General features: G+C 43.6%; 1 protein-coding gene across 1 annotated transcript in view; it reads left to right on the top strand.

Moving 5' to 3' along the window:
• Positions 1-15,965, top strand: part of KIAA0247 (KIAA0247 ortholog) — a 41,215-nt gene that overhangs the window by 19,297 nt on the left and 5,953 nt on the right. The window contains exon 3 of the mRNA XM_010022707.1: positions 14,657-14,854. Coding sequence (XP_010021009.1) covers positions 14,657-14,854 — 198 coding nt within the window. The remainder of the gene's footprint in view (positions 1-14,656; positions 14,855-15,965) is intronic.

The raw sequence follows: 15,965 nt of genomic DNA, 5'->3' as shown, positions 1-15,965 counted from the left end.
ATCCACTGCCAGTTTTACTTAAATATCACTGAAATGTGTGAAAACTGTCCTTGCAGGTAAACCCAAACAAACAAAACCACCAAAAGACAAAAACAACAACAAAACCCCAGCTAACCATACCATCTCTTTCATGGAGCTAGGTAGTTGGAAATTATTGTCTGATGTGAAGGAGTGCTGGAGCTGAGCAGGAGTTTTCTCATGCATGTTTGATGGAAGATAGCTGAGAGAAGAAGCAGCAGGACTTTAGGAAGAAGGAGGCAAAACCATAATAAAGCTGAAAAGTGGCTTGAAATATCTCCAACTTGATACTGTAAATGCTGGCTGAAAGTGCATAGAACAACAAGCAATGAAAATAGTTTCATGTTGTTTCCTTGAGTACAAGAACCAAAACAGGTTTTTATAACAGCATCTGCAAATCAGCAGAGTTGTCAGGAAGAACCTGGCCTGCAACAGTCTCTTTTCAATAAGGTGGTGACCTGGACCCCAAGTTCTGGCTTGCAGGAAACTATATTATTATTATTCAGGCTTGGCCTGTCGAAGTCAAGAGTGACCCAGGTAAAATGCTATCATCAAGGTGTGATGCTGGGTGCTTTATGCAACCAAAACTCAGTGAGGCATTTTCACACTGTTTTTATCCTGTTAAGTGTATGTTGCCCTGAGAAATACGCTTGCTGGTTTAGCAAGAACTGCTCTGACATGACTGGTGATGCTGTGTAGGTAAGATGTAGCTGAAGGAAGCCACTTAAGATAGCTGAGCAAGTAAGTGCCTCAAAATAATAAATGAAACTTAAGGAAATGTTATAAATAATACAAAAAAAAAAAAAAAACAACAAACCCAGCTGGCACAAAAGGAAGCTTCTTGAGTTAAAATCAGACAGTAACACTGCAAGATGGTAATGTACCATTTGTGTCCCTAGCTGTGTGTCATAGTCTTGTTTATGGCAATAAAGGTTGAAGTAAATTCCTGGCCAGAGACACCTGCATGGAGAAACTACTGAGCTGTGAAATCTTGCATCTGGCTTGGCTTTCTTTGTCTAGAAAAAGGAGACCCAAATATTAAAGCAGACAATCTTTGCAATCAAAATTAATTACACTGGTGACAGGAATTCTTAAATCGTCATATTTAATTGTTGTGAATATATGGTTTCAGGTAGTGTCAAGAGCCCAAAGGCAGGCAGGAAAGCTCTCTGAAGAGGGAAGCTGAGGCAGGGAGGCAAAACCTCAGGTTAGCTGTCTAGCAGTGGAGCATGTCTTTAGGCTTGGGTCCCTTGTTCCTAGGCCTTAATTCCAGCCACTAAGCTGCAGTGTCTCCCTCCCACTTTGAAATTTCAGCCTCTGGTGCAAAGATCCATAACCTCCAAGTTGGTGATGGGATGCTTTTTGGGTTGGCTCTGTGACAGTAGGTAGGAGCTGGAGTTGTGTGTCTCCAAGGCTCGTGAGCATCTGTCAGACCAGCTGTGCTCCAAAAACATCAGGAAAGGAGCAAAAGCAACCCCGTAATAAAGTGTTATGAGAATGTTTGCTTTCTTTGGTTTTTCTTAAGCCTTAACTTGGTATATGAATCATTACAGAACAAAGAACCTATCCAGGTTACCAGGGAATATAAATAAGAAGCAAAGAACATGTAGTCTTGTATTTCTTGTTGCTAAAAAGCAGCAAAGTGCAGATAAGCAGGACTGAAGTTTAGCAGTCCTAGAGGAGATCTGCTTTCTTTCCTGAAGAGTTTTGGTTTGAAGTAGTTACACTGTGGGGTTGTGGGTTGTATGTTTTATAATCTCTTTTTATGTCAAATGGAAGGAAAGGTATTTCATCTCCTCTTATGTTTTTGTCATGCTTCTGGGGCTAGAGATGGGTTCTGTCTTGGCAGTTGCTACCTCTAACCTTTTTGTAATACGTGCTTTTTCAGCTGGGTATTTTGACTTGCCTGTGCTTTGATTCCAGTGACTATAGTGAAATCATAAAAGAGCAAGTAGTATTTAAAAGGGCAAGAACTCCTTCTACACATCTTTTCTGAACAGTTTCTTGCCAGCTGTGGAAGGAGCTTGTTTTTTGAACAGCTTCCTAATCCTGGCTTGTTACAGTTCGGCTTTGTTTACCCTGTGGGTGTTTGGGATGAGGAGCTAGAAAGACAGAAAGGAAAATTTCATGTTTGCTGCTAGGTATGCTTTTGACAATTTGTTACTTCATAGCCATTGAGTTGCTTGGAGCTGTTGGTAGGTACTGGGAAAATGAAGGTATAAAACAAATACTTTGAAGTTCTTACATCTGTATAACAAGACAGTCTCCACAAAGAAGGTGTCTGAAAATCTGAATTCCTTTATACACTCTATTTGTAAAGATTATACTAAGTTGCCGTTTGCTTCCCATGTGCCATTTGGTCCGCAGCAGAGTCTGAGTAGGTGGAGTGCGTGGGACTCAGCCTGTTCTGCCAGAACTGATGTTGTCTTCTGTGACTGGTAAATCGAAGTTGCAGCAACATCCCACCAGACCCTGATGCCTCCTGCTAGTCACGAAGCAAGCTTACTGATAGCTTCACTGGCTTACCTCCCTCCTTTCTAAAAACCACTCCCCAGTTACTTGCATTGCCATTAAGTAGAGAAGACCACATACTGAGTAGCTGTTAAGTTTCAGTGCAGGTTATACAGGGTCCACCTTAGACACCACCTTTCCTACTATGGCCTCACTAGCTCTTAAATTGCTTAATGCTGTTAAAGTGTTAGGCACATTAGGAAAGTGTATTGTAGCTAGCTCTTCTCAGCACAAGAAACTTCTTACTTTGCTTTGAAGCTTAGTTCTTCAGCTTCATTCTGTGTATCTTGGAGCTTTTGAATTACTGGAGTCTGGTTTAAGTCTGTATCAACTAATCAGTTCAAGAAAATGTAGCTGAGAATGGCTGAACTTGCAGCATAACTAGGAATCTCTAAGACTTTTTGATCTCTGGGAAAGTGAGGTTTGCCCTGTGGAGTACTTCTGTCACTTTGTAGTCTAAGGAGCCTCCCACTTTGAATAGGATAACTTGAGGAGTGTTCAAGTGGGGCTATTTTTGTTTTCCTGCCAGACTTTGCGGAGAAGTTGTTTGTGATGCTGAGATCCTGTAAAGCTGGTAGAAAAGATGACTTAATATTTATGGCTAACCTAACTACATCTGGAGTGAAAATATGAAGTGTGCTTGAGAGGCTTTCCAGCGAGACAGGACTAATAACTCTTTGCAGTTCTGCTCAGCCAGTGGTAAATTATTTGAGTGCTTGTTCTGACAGGTCCCATGACAGAGATGAGTCATTCTTAAAGGATAAACAAATCTGCCAGATATTAGATTCTGATATATTCAATGGTCCTGAACAGAGCCAAAGGTCAGAAGAAAAATGTCATTATACGGTGAAAAAGTATTTTCCAGTGCACGTTGATGTATCAGATTGAGGTTTCAGGATTGCTGTCCTTACCCACCTTTCCCTAGCAAAGCTGTCTGTAGACATACTGCAGAGGGAAACTTCAGTAACCTAGGGCTTTGAGCTTCCCGACTTAGTTTCCACACAGATGAAAGTGGAACAGTGTTTAGCACAAAGCCATCTCCTGTGTGCATGCCATTGCTAGATCAGCCTTGGCCAAACTTCCAAATTAGTACTTTTTGGATAGGCTGAGTCAGAGGCAACAGCTGCTGCTGCTGAAAGGATGAAAAATTAATCAGCTGCAAAAGGCTCATTAGTGAATGAAGAAGCCCTACCAGGGCAGAGTTTTAAAGTGACTTGGCTAGTCACTTTAGTCACTGTGCACAGATAAGAAGACAGGGCTCCTTTCTGAACTAAAATTCTTACTTTGGAGATTCCCATGTCCCATCCCTACTCCCTGCCTCTTGAGTACATACATGACTCTCCAATGATCTGTGTCAAGTCTCAGAACCATGGCAGAACTGGGGTTAGAAGGTAGGCATGAGCTGGCCTCTTTAGGTAAGCAGGGAGCCAGTCGTTGTGTAGGTTTGTGGTGTCTGCCTGAGTTCCACCTCACAGTGAAAGAAGAGCAATGGACTCCTACTGCTGCTAGCATTACCAGAGCTTGAGTGGCTGTCCTGGAGCCTGCAACAGAGACATGTTTTGGGAAACTGAACCTGATTACTGTACTAGGGTGAAGTCCAGGGAGTACAAATGTTTTGTAGTCATCTGTAAATCTGAGGCACTGTTAAATTGCAGGCTTCTTGGCACTTGCTGGTAGAGATGAGTTTTGCTCTGCCATATCCTGAAGTTATATTTCCCCTGTGTCCTCACCTAGTGTCAACAGAGGGACTGTATTTATTTCAGACAGGACTTACAGACCAGTCAGGACAAATCAGTCATCTCTATCCTATCAAAATCTCATGTCCAAAATCAGCATGAACATCTGATAGTTACGCTTTTTCCTATCGTGTTGTCTTGTTTTTGCTGAAGAGCCAGATGGTTTTCCTGAGACCAGAACCCATAGTGTGTGTCAAGCTTTTACCCTAAAAGACAGCCCTGGGGGATTGCCATATGCAAATTGAAAACCCACCTAGGAACAGCCAAGGAAACAGCAGGGTAAATGTGCAGGTTACCTCTGAATTGAGGCCAATTTTTAGTTTTGTAGGTTTCTGGAAAGAGGCAAGTAGGGGCAAGATGAGCAATCAAAGCTGTGTGAAGAGTGAAGTTGAAGTTTAAAATTAGAAGCAGTAATTGAGGACAGTGGATGTTAAATTTGAATTCAAATAGCACGTTAATACCTTTTTTTACTAACCTGCCTCTACACAGTAGGTGCTGTAAGTTTTTGTGCAGCTGCCTCTTCTTTTTTTGTAAGAATATTGAATTATTTTGACAAGTTCTTGTTACCTTTTAAAATAATCTCCACGTTGCAATATAAAGAAAGATTCGGACTCTTTAAGTTTCTTAATCAGAATTTCAAACTAAAACCTGTAGGCAACTTTCTTAGGGGAACCCTCTTAATCTTTTCTCGGGGGGGAGGGAACCCACAAAACTATCTGGGTGCGACTTACAACTGTGGGTTTGGGTTTCAAAACCAGAATCGAGGACCCTGCCAATTATACAAAGTGTTGTTACACACTTGCTTAATTTCCTTTTTCAAACACGTGGAAGTAATTATGGGGTGGTTGGAAGAAGGCACGGAAAGGCCAGAAGCAGCCTTTGGAAACAAAAGCAAATGAAACGTGCCACTTGGAAAGCTGCGCTGTGCCTGCAGGGAGAGCAGGTTTCTGTATTAAACTGGTTAGCTGTTTTTCATCCTTACTGGACCTGAGCAAGCTGCATGAGCTTCCACATACATCACCAACAGCAATTCTTATTTATTTGTGTGTGTGTGTGCAACAATAAGATTGCTTTATCAGAAGATCTTAAAAACACTTCTGCAGTTGTTCCCGGTTTGTTTCTCCTTGTAAATGTTTCCGGAATTAATTTATCCATCCTGGCTTTGTTTAAAATCACCAGGTCTTTGTCTTATGATCTGGTGTTATCCTGATGTCCAGAATGCCCGGTGCGGATGAGAGCCCCGCTGCAGCCAGCCCTGTGCAAACATAACTCAGAGCCAAGTCTGAGAAATTTGGCAGTGTTAGTCCTGGAGTTTGTCAGGCTGAATCATTTGGGAATGTATCTGAGGGGAGCGCGTTACAGGTAGGCCTATTGCAGGGAAAATAATACAGTTGTCATAGTGAGTAGCACTCTTCTAAGGAGGCAAATCTGCTGCTGGAGTGCAGTTGTGTTTTGGTTGCTGCTTTCCATCACAGAAATCTTCCTGTCACAGATGTGGGTTTTTGTTAGCCCTGTGTCTTGGTTTTCCCTGCCTAGCATAGGGCAGTCTGTGCTCCTGTTCGGAGGCAGAAAGGAACTCAAAAGGCAAAAAATGTTTTGTTTTGTTTTGTTTTTTTTTTCTAAAATTTCAGTGAGAGAGGGACTTGTCCAACTGTAGCGAAGCTTTCTAAGGGGCAAATAGAAGTACATTTTATATTGAGACAATCTGTAGCGCTCTAGAAACACCAGTGGCAGCTTCATATAGCCTAAACATTTTGACTGTTGTAGAATGTAAATAGAATTTGCATTTTAGAGCAAACTTTGATGCTAATGGTTTTCTTTTTAGGAGATAAGCCACTGGGGGGGAAAAAATCATATTTCTAATAGAAAGACAGACAAGACCCATAATTAATGTTGCACTAGCAGGCTTCCTCCATGGTTGGCTAATCACAGCTGAGTGTTAATAAGCATAGAGTTTTTTTAAATACTGTTGTAACATGTTAATTAAGATAATTCGGCTCCATGTGTCTCTTGAGTTACCAGATGGTGACTGCATTGGTGGAAGGCTGCAATTAGAGTCTTTTCTTTCTTGCTTTTTCTTCCCCCTGCCCTTAAGGAAAAAAAAAAAAAGAGGCAGCTTTGGTGTGTAAGGGGATGACTGTGTGAGGGGTGCCTGTTACTGTACACAGCGTGCTTGTGTCTAATTATATAAATGCACAGCTATATGATTATATATACAAATCTCTCTGCTTTGGTTTCTTCTCATTTACCCACATTATGGCATAAAGAAAAATAAGCCTCCTCTCCAGGGTATGCCCTTGCTAGGGAAACCGTAATTTCCCCATAAAGGCTCCAGTCCTGCTCAGTTTGTTCTTCTGTCACTGACTTCAGAGTAAGTAGCATCTGGAGCCAGTGAAGACAGAGAGCTTATTTTTCAGTGGACTTTGGCCCTGGTTAATACACAGAACCCAAAAGAGGGTTATGTTTTGCAGTGTGTTTTTCAGGAAGGCTTAAAATATTTTAGGGGCAGGGTCGGCGAGAAGTGTGTGTGCTCACAATGGAGGCCTTTTATTGACTTCTGCCTCCTGTAAGTAAAATATAAAGAGGTTCTTTAGCCTCAGCTGTTGTGCCTGGGCCCCGGCAGCAGCTGCCGTCTCGGGTTTGTCCCTGTGGGAAATCACCCATCTGCTCATGGGCTAGAGAAAGCCAGAGTGCTGTAAAGGAGAAGGTTCAAAATCTGTTCTCTGGTTCCAGTCCCCATCTCCACCCCAGAAATTACAGACCAATGGAAAACCTGGGCATCTGGTAATCTGTCTTCTATGGTGTGAATGCTGTCTCTGGCTAGAAACATGCTGAATTCCCAACTCCTTCCAGCTGGCAGAGGATAGCTTCAGTCTGGGTCCCTTTTCAGATGTTTTATCTGCAGCTACTCTTATTTGCATAGTTAAAACACACGGGTTAGCTCTCTTGTGGGCAATAGGCAAAAACCCACTAACACCTCAACCTATCTGAAAAGGAAGCAGAGCATGCTTCACCTCCATTGGGAAAGGTCTACCTGCCCTCTAGGGAGAAAGCTTTCTAATGACTGTAGAAGATGTTGGAATTTAGTTATGTGAGCTAAAAAATGTCCCCCAGATGTCCCTAAGGATGCTGGGAGAGGGTAGAATCACAAGTACAATTCCCAGAGCAGGCCATTACTGTGCTTTTCAGAGCCAGCCTGCCAAGAGAAGCCCCAGTCTAAAGCATGTGGCTCTTCGTGTTCAGCACAGACCTGCTGTTACAAGCAGTGACATTTATCTGTGGAATACTTGATGAGCCATTTCCTATCCTGACATTGGAATTAATCCAAACACTCGGCTGGGGAGAACAATGCAGAAGCAGAGGGTGCATAGTGGGAAGCTGCTGTGCTGAAAGCTCTTGAGTTCATCCAGGCAAACATCACTGGTTGGAAACCTGAAGGTATTTAGCACTCAGAAGTGAAGCTGGCATTTGTACTAGCTGGAGCGTGTGGATGGAGGTGACTTGTGCTTCTGCCACTGCAGCACATCCCCTTGTCATTGCTTTCTCAACAGGGAGGAAGGAAGGTGTGGGTGAGGAAGAGGCAGTACTGTTGATCAGAACGTAACTGGTGCTTTTTGTCTGCAAACCAGCTGCCTGGGAAGTGGTTTTTGCTTTGGTAAAACATGGTGTTTAGTTGACGTAGCTAGTCTAAAAAGGGCATGAAATGGTAACAGTTTTGCTTCTTAATAAAACCAAACTGCTGCTGAGGGAGGGGCTTCCGAAAGTGGCTTCTGCTGTTTATAGGCTGGTTTGTGTGCACAAGGGAAGAAAGGAAAAACAAGGATGTTGCTTGTCTAGATTCCACACTGAAAGCAAATTTGACTAGTCTTCTCCCCCTATCATCTCCTGCTTTGCAGCAGACTCGGGGAGCCAAACACCAGTTCTGCCTCAGGCAGAAGGAAATGTTATGTATGACTCAAGACCCTGGTTTAAGAGGAAAAAATCCTGACCCAAAAAGGAGCTTGTAGCATTGTTTTTGTTCTGCAGTCAGGGTGTCACCGCAGCTATGTTTGTCTTCCCTTGCTCCCCCAGAGTGACAAGTAGCAGGAGGCTTGGGTCTGATAGGTAGCTGCATGCTCTTTGAATCAAATAGGTGTCTGTATATATATTTCTTGTTTTTCTTTTCCTCCTGAAGGCAGCAAACCACCTTCAGACCAGACCCTTCAGGGCACAGGGGGTGAAGTCCGCACGAGAAAAGCAGCTAACTTGGACAGTGAATTTCCACTCTGTTAGTTGGGAAGGGTTTATAAAACAAGTGCTTGCTGTTGGAAATGGTGTGTATGCCAGCTGCATGCATGTGTTTAGTTTCGGTGCTGCTTTTTCTATTTTTTTCTTTCAGTAGGCATATATTGGGGTTTTGAGTTGATAGTATGCTAGGTAACAAATGCACTGGGGTTTGAGACAACCATTTCTCTAGGAGGAAAAGCTATGTTTAAAACTGCCCCCCAAAATGTTACTTGCATGGAAACTTGGACAGTGTGTTCTGTTAGGTGTAAGCTGAGGTCTGTCTGCAGCACTGGGGGGCTGATGTGTTGTCTCTGTTGTTGCTCAAGAAGCTGCTAAGTAAGCTTGGCAACTCTGGCTGCTTACCCTGCTGCTGTGGCTAGGAACAGGAGTTGACACTATTATCTGGTTGGGTCACATTCGTGCTTCCCTGCTTACGGGTGACAGAGGTTGGGAGTATATCCAATAAATAGAAGGGATCCAAGAACTGGGCCAAGGGAGGGGTAAACTGTTTCCTTATTGGCTTACTAAATAACCAGATTAGTGGAGAGGTGGGGTAGTGCCCTGCTGGCAGGAACTGAAACTCTGCAAAGAGAGAAAACAACATCTCTTCCTCTTAGCAGAAATGGCCAAAGTTCTTGCTAGCAAATTCATTCAGTTGCTTCTTATTTTCCATGAAGGAAATAGTATGGCCTCTAGTCTTAGGACAATTTAACTGGTTGCTTTGTGTTCTGCTTCACAAAGATGTTTGCTTACCAGGCAGGACACGCTGATGTGAGACAATGATTACAGGTTTAACTAGACTAGCCAGGGCAATGTTTGTCTTGTTAGATCAGGAGGGTGGGTTTTGTTTGTAGGATGTTTTTCCTCTTTGAGTCTTGATAACATCAGTTAAGTGGACTACATCTTGTAGATGAGGAAAGAGAATTACTGAGCTTAGGACCTTCCAGTTCCGGTCTTCACATCCCACAAAAGTTGCAGTTGTCTGAAAGGTCAGGAGATGTTAACATATCCAAACAGGGCAGGTGTTCAGGGGATCCAGTGGCGCAGACATTGGTTACCAGGATTGCCTCCAGAATGCTTCAGCACTGACGTGTAAGATTCCTCTGACACTGCTCTGAGGATGGTCAGAGATGCTAGAGCACTCGTATGGTCAGTGAGGAATTTACCTGAGGCTCAGTCCAGCTTCCTCTTGAAGTTGCTGGGATTTGGGCTTGACTCATATAAACAGCAACTCTGATGTGTCAGAACTGTTCTCATCCTAGCTTTAGTGATATTTGCACCTGTCATAAATGGTGCGAAGAAATGGTTCTGGATGAGAAGTGCAAAACATCCCTTTGCTAAGCGATATTGTGTCTATCTGTCTACCCTCCAGAGGTGAGCAATGCGATGGTTTGCCCTCCCCATTTACAAACCTACAGTTGCTCACTGTAGCAATGATGATCAGGAGTTGTCTTGTTCTGGGGTTTTTTGTGGCCTTTTTTGCTTTTTCTTTTTTTCTTTTTTTTTTTTTTTTCCCCTTGTAAGAATGCATTCAGTTAAGGAGGATTTGGTTTTTATCTCTGTGTGGCCAGACTAACCAGCAAAAGAGGTGAGTGAAACACAGTTCAGGTGCTTGGTGCAGAAAAAAGGGGTGTAAGACCCTTGATAGGATCTGAGAGTCTTACTAGTTGAAAAAAGAAACACAGTACCAAGCAAAACAAGACTGTAAAGAGGTGTGTGTTGGTCACCTCTTGTAGGGTGTTGTGCCCATGCACAGGAGGTCAGTACTGGGGAGTTTTTATAGTTCTGTAGCCATTATCCAGTCAGACTGGTTTAATCTTACATTAAGTGAAGTGTGTTGTACTTGATCCTTGCCACAGCAGGTACATCCTGCTTGGGCTTTGGAAATCATCTGCTTATCTGGGAATTTTACTCTCGGAGATCAAGGTTCAGCTGTGCTCCTGTGGTTTATGTTCTGAGTATGTAAACCCTTTGCTTTTATGTCAGCACACAATATACCACGTACTTCCATCTGTGGTATTATCTGTGACCATGGCTTGGTTTTGTGTCATTTTTACATTATGATAGAAATGTTTTGTAGCTCTGCATCACATCAGTGTTCAGTACCACAGCTCAGCTTCAGCTCAGCCAGGACACAGAAGGTCCATTTCATCCTTTGGTGATTAGGTTAATCAGTTTGGCCAACTGACATCTCTTGCCATCTCTAAAAGAAGCCACCTTCCAACCCTTCACAGCTGTCTGTGTATCTGGTAGAGGAGAAAGCAAGTGGAGCTCACTGCTACTAGAGGCACCATGGGAAAGGGAGCTGGGAAGGGGACAATGTGATGACACTGTGGTTGCAGCAAAATAGAGGTTCCTTAGTGTTGTGCTGCTTATTGTCAAGTTGTTAACAGCTATTCCAAGAACCTAAGAGAAATTAACTCTTCTTGAAGGAGGACAGTATTTTGTTATGTGACCTAGACACAGAAAAATATGGTGCTTACAGGTGATTTGATGGGAAACTGGGTGGAGGTGCGTACTGGCTTAAAAGTCTTTCATTTGTGTATAAAAAAGTCTATATATTTAGTACCTAGTATTTTAAAATGACACTTGCAGAAACCCCAGTGCATAACTTTATTTCTGCCTGTCAATCTGGAAATGACAGTTTCCTTACCTCTGAACAGAGTTCAGTGATGTTTAAAATGTTTGGACTTCTCATCAGTTGTTATCTCCTTCCTGTTTTCCAGCAATGTATGCTGGCAGAGAACCAGCTCTCTCAGAAGCTGTCATGAACATCAGTACCTTAGAAACAGGGCTTTTGGGAGTAGAGTTCTTCACCTCTTGCGCGCAGTGCTGCAGTGTTCAAAAGCACTGTTTTGGTGCATCCTCAAAGCTTAATGAATCAAAATGCAAGCGTAGGATGTTGGTAACCCCCTAGAAAGTTGATAATTTCTGTAACGTGGCTCTTTCTCTTCCCTACCTGGCGTGAACATTTGTTTTAAGATGTCTCATAAGCTCTGGGATGCTTCCAAGAACATGTATTTCAGGGAGAGAGTTGATGAAATTCCTTTGTATTTCAAATATAACCCAGTGTCTTGTGAGTCGGGGCTGAGGCTATTGGAAAGGAGGTCGATTGGTACAATCTTACAAAACACCAGCAAAACTCGTGCTCTGACCTGCAGACTTGGGGCGTAAGCTTTGCTGGTTTTTCATGAGGTAAATGGTAGTGTAGAATCAGACTACCTTTTCTTCTCTTAGCCCCATTTTAGAGCATACGTAGGGAGGCAGTTAAAGAAACTCATTATGGAGTATGTGAAAGCTGAGGGTGCTGAAAACTTAGGAACAGGTCGCTGCCATGGAAAGCTGCATTGTCTGTTCCAAGCTTTCTGGGTGCCTGTGTTACAGTGGGATGGGACCTGGTTTGCAGAGGTGCTGAGCTCTGTCAGAAATACCTGGGAAGGGGAGCTTGGTCCAGCAGCGAGCAGAGGTGTTTGACTTCCTCAGGTTTTCAGGCACCACCAGTTCATCACCACCTCCAACAATCTTTAAAGCCGTCAGCGCTGTCTAGTAGCCCTCTCCAAAGCTGCTGGCTCTGAGATGTTCTGTTCCCCTCAGGTGCCTTGCAAGGGACAGTTCGGGTGGTGTTCCAAGGAAGCTGGAGTTGCCCAGAGATGCTCAGTCTGGTTGAGGGTGGAGGGTGTTGATGTTCTGGCTGCCTGATCCACACCTTTTTTTACTCTATTCACCCAGCACATAAACAGTGTTCTTCCATCACAGTGAAGGTGATGTTTTAAAATACTTGTGACCCTCTTGGATGCTGTGAAGACAAATGGCCTAAAGAGGTGGGGGGGGAAAAAAGAGGGAGGTGACTAATTCTGCAGTCTCTTCCCTGTGAAGAGGATGAATCAGGGACAACTGACTGAACACATTTATCAGCTGCTTCTCTCCTGCGTGCCAAGTGGTGGTGAGGAGAAAACCAATCTGCAGTTGCGTAGTTGCACATCTCCTGAAGTTTTTCAGTGGGGAGGCCAAGCCAGGGTTCTGTAGGTGACTGATGTGGTGGTATTTATAACTCAACAGTATAGGTGACATTTTACAATAGAAGGGGATCCAAACAGTGAGCTACTGCCTGGTCCAAAAGAGCTCCTGGCACAATGGTTACAGTCAGGAGAAGGGCGAACAGCCGGTACAAGCTCTGTTTGCTGCAGTCAGTTAGCAGAAAGATGCTGTATGTGGCTCCCAAGCAATTCCAGGCATCTCCTGTGGCATAAAAAGATGTAAGGAAGTTGTCCTCTCTGCAACTGAGTTTTGTCAGCTGCTGTGGCAGCAGTAGCTTTTCCCCAAGGCTGTCCTCCATTGCCTAGAGAGGTACATGTTAAACTGCTGAGAAGATTTCTGGTGCTTAAATGGATCCTTGCTATTTAGCAAGAATCCCTTCTCTGGGCTGCAGGTGAGGCAGGGTATTTGTCTGTGTGCCTGAAAGTGAAATGTGCCTTGAATCTGTCTCTTCAGCTGATCCCAGCTGACCCTAAGTGTTGGACAGGCTTAAAGTGAAAGCAAGTTTTAGCTTCACGAGGCAAAGGGTTAAAGCACTGGTTAGAAAATGGGAAATTTTTGCAGAAAGGAAAAATAAAGAAACAGAAGAGGCAACAGTTAATACTTGGGAGGCATTGAACAGTGGCTTCTCTGAAGCTTATTGAAGAATAAATCTCCTCAAGAACAAAGTAGTCTTGAAGAGCTGCTGCTTAGACCCCTGTTAACCTCTTCTCTCAAGAAGTAAATTGAATTGCTGTTATAAAACTGGCAGACCTCATACCAGAGGGCTTTTGGCTTTGCTCAGCACTTCATCTCGGGGTTTACTGGCATTTACAAGGCAATACCTATGATGCATTCACACATGTGATAAGGTTCAAGGGTCACCTCCACTGCAGCAGTGTAGCAAAATTTTCCACAGTGGAATGAAGCTTAGATCTTCCAAAATCCAGTTACTTGAGCTTCGCCCAGCTGTTTCTCGCTGTTTGTCCCACAGTAAGTGGGACACTTAGAGGCAGAAGGTGGGAATGCGTGCTCCAGGGTTTGTGAACAGGCCAGGATCGCCACGCTGTAATGGAATAGGGTGGGTGGTGGGTTAGCTGGTTTTCTGTGCTGCAAGATCTTTCACGAGAAATCTTTGCAGTATTTTCTTTTGTGAAGTTTTGGAAGCTGATGTGGATTTAAAGAGCAAAACTCTGGATTTCTCCCTCTTTCAGCCAGGCAGATACGTGGCTTCAGTGGGGGGTGTCGGGGCTGTTCTGCAGGGTCACTGTGACCTGCCAGAGGAGAGGAAATTCTACACAATACAAATATCCTGGGTTTAGTGCAGTTTCCTCAGTTGTGGTTTGTTGTTTTTATTTGAATGGCTATCAAAAATTCTACTGGAAAATTTCTGGCATGTGCTATGTCCATACCCATTACTCAGGATAGGGGAGATGCAAGGAAAAACATAAAGTACCTTCAGCATTCCAGATTTCACAAAGGTAAATGGAGGGGCTTTTAGAAATATATTTGTCACATAACTAGTTCCTTTTTAAAATCGACTAGAATATTTACTCTTACTGCAGCAGAGCTTTGTTTCCCATACTCTTGGTGGTATATCTATGTAAAATAGCTGAAATCAGTGTGGTTTCCACTGTGCCTTATGGCAATGTCTGTACCTTGGTATTGTACCCATAGTACAATGGGATGTTTGCATTTTTCATTTGTTTCAGTAAGAGGTCTCACACTTTTTTCCATGTCAGGCTAATAGGAAAGCCTGGTTGTCAGGTTTTTCCCCCAGTCTCTAGTGAAACAGTTGTGGGGAAAAGATATCGCCAAGGATTTTCTGTACCTCTTTCATGTGGAATCTCCATTGTGTCACTGATCAGAAGTATCACCAGTTTGATGACTGCCAACTAGATTGTACCACTGGGATAACAAGTAGTGTTTGGCAATCACAGAAGACATATCAGAGGTGAAACTCAGCAGTGTTCTCTGCCGTTGTGTAACAGTCTTTCCTCTTGGTTTTGGTAGTTTCTTAATTTAGTGGGTGTTTGTAGGTGGAAGTCTGCCTGTGTGCCTTATCTATTGTGCAACAGATGTCTTTATCTGAGATATCCTCTTTTTTCTAGATTGTCCCCAGCCACCACAGCCTGAGAATGGAGGCTATAAGTGCCACCCTAGTCCCTGCAACAACCCTCTGACATCAGGCAGTGTCATTGAGTATCTCTGTGTTGAAGGCTACATGCTGAAAGGAGATTATAAATACTTGACCTGCAAGAATGGAGAGTGGAACCCAGCCATGGAAGTCAGCTGCAGGCTCAGCCCGGGTGAGTGCTCCCTGACTCCAATGGAACAGTCAGAGTTGCCCTTGCATTGGCTTTTCAGATTACCCTCAAACATTGAGTCAGTGTGATGTTGAGGAAGTCCATACAGCTGCCTCTCATTGCTCCAGCAATTGCATAAATGGGGCTCACAATCACAGCTCTTCATTAAAAATGTCTCTTCTGTAACAGCCCCTGAGATGCAGGCTCAGAGTCCCTAACACAAGGAGATAACCCACGGAAAGGAGTGTAAAGGAGGCAACTTGTTACTTAGGTGGAGCCTCTTATTTGACATCCCAGAAATGGGGGAGGCCCGAACTGAAGCATTGTCCCTGCTGCCTGGTTTTTCTCCTGATGACAGCACATCTCCCTTTGTGGCATACCTGTATGTCCACATGTGTGCACGTGCATGTGTGAGTATGTAGAGCCGATCTTCCACGCAGACAGGTTAAGTAACTGTTGGTTTCCTTTAGTAAAGAGCTCGATGGTGCCGCTTTTCACTGTACTGGCACGAAAGGACAATGCTGGCAAACGGTTTCTGCTTCTCTCCAAATGGAAGTAGACAGCTTTTGTTTTGTGGGTGTCTCCCAGCTGAACAGGAGTTCTTCCATCAAAGCAGGAAAGTAAAAAGGTTTGCAGGAAAATGTTCGTCATACAGCTCTTAGTTTGTCTACAGCATTTCTGGTTTTAATAGCATGCATACTGCGTAAAGAGAGAACTGCCTTCTCCAAGTTTGGCTGGATAGAGTCTTACTGCTCAGTCACCCTGAATCAGCAAAGTGTACACTCCAGAATGAAGTCTTGTAATACATAAAGCAAAATGTGTTAGCTTGATCAAAAGGAAACAGGAAAGTACCTTCTTCAAACTCTTTATGGAGCTCACTGCATACCCATGATCTTTGGAACATCCTGTCCTGTCCCAGAGACACTGTCTTCTTGGTGTCTCTGTCACAGCCACTCCAATAGCCTCTTCCTATGATGTGTAAGGAAGGGAACTGGGAGTTTACCTGTCAGTGACTAGATCCTGAAGAGGTTTTTCGAATCAGCATAAGCTTCCTTTCCAGAGTGGTTCCTTTCCTCTTGCTACGCCTGGGCTGGAGAACAAAGCTGTGCTTGCA

The sequence above is a fragment of the Nestor notabilis genome, unplaced genomic scaffold (genome assembly GCF_000696875.1).
Source record: "Nestor notabilis isolate BGI_N333 unplaced genomic scaffold, ASM69687v1 scaffold9289, whole genome shotgun sequence".
Taxonomy (NCBI): domain Eukaryota; kingdom Metazoa; phylum Chordata; class Aves; order Psittaciformes; family Psittacidae; genus Nestor; species Nestor notabilis.
The sequence above is the reverse complement of the archived record's forward strand: the minus strand, read 5'-3'. Positions and strand labels throughout refer to the sequence as shown.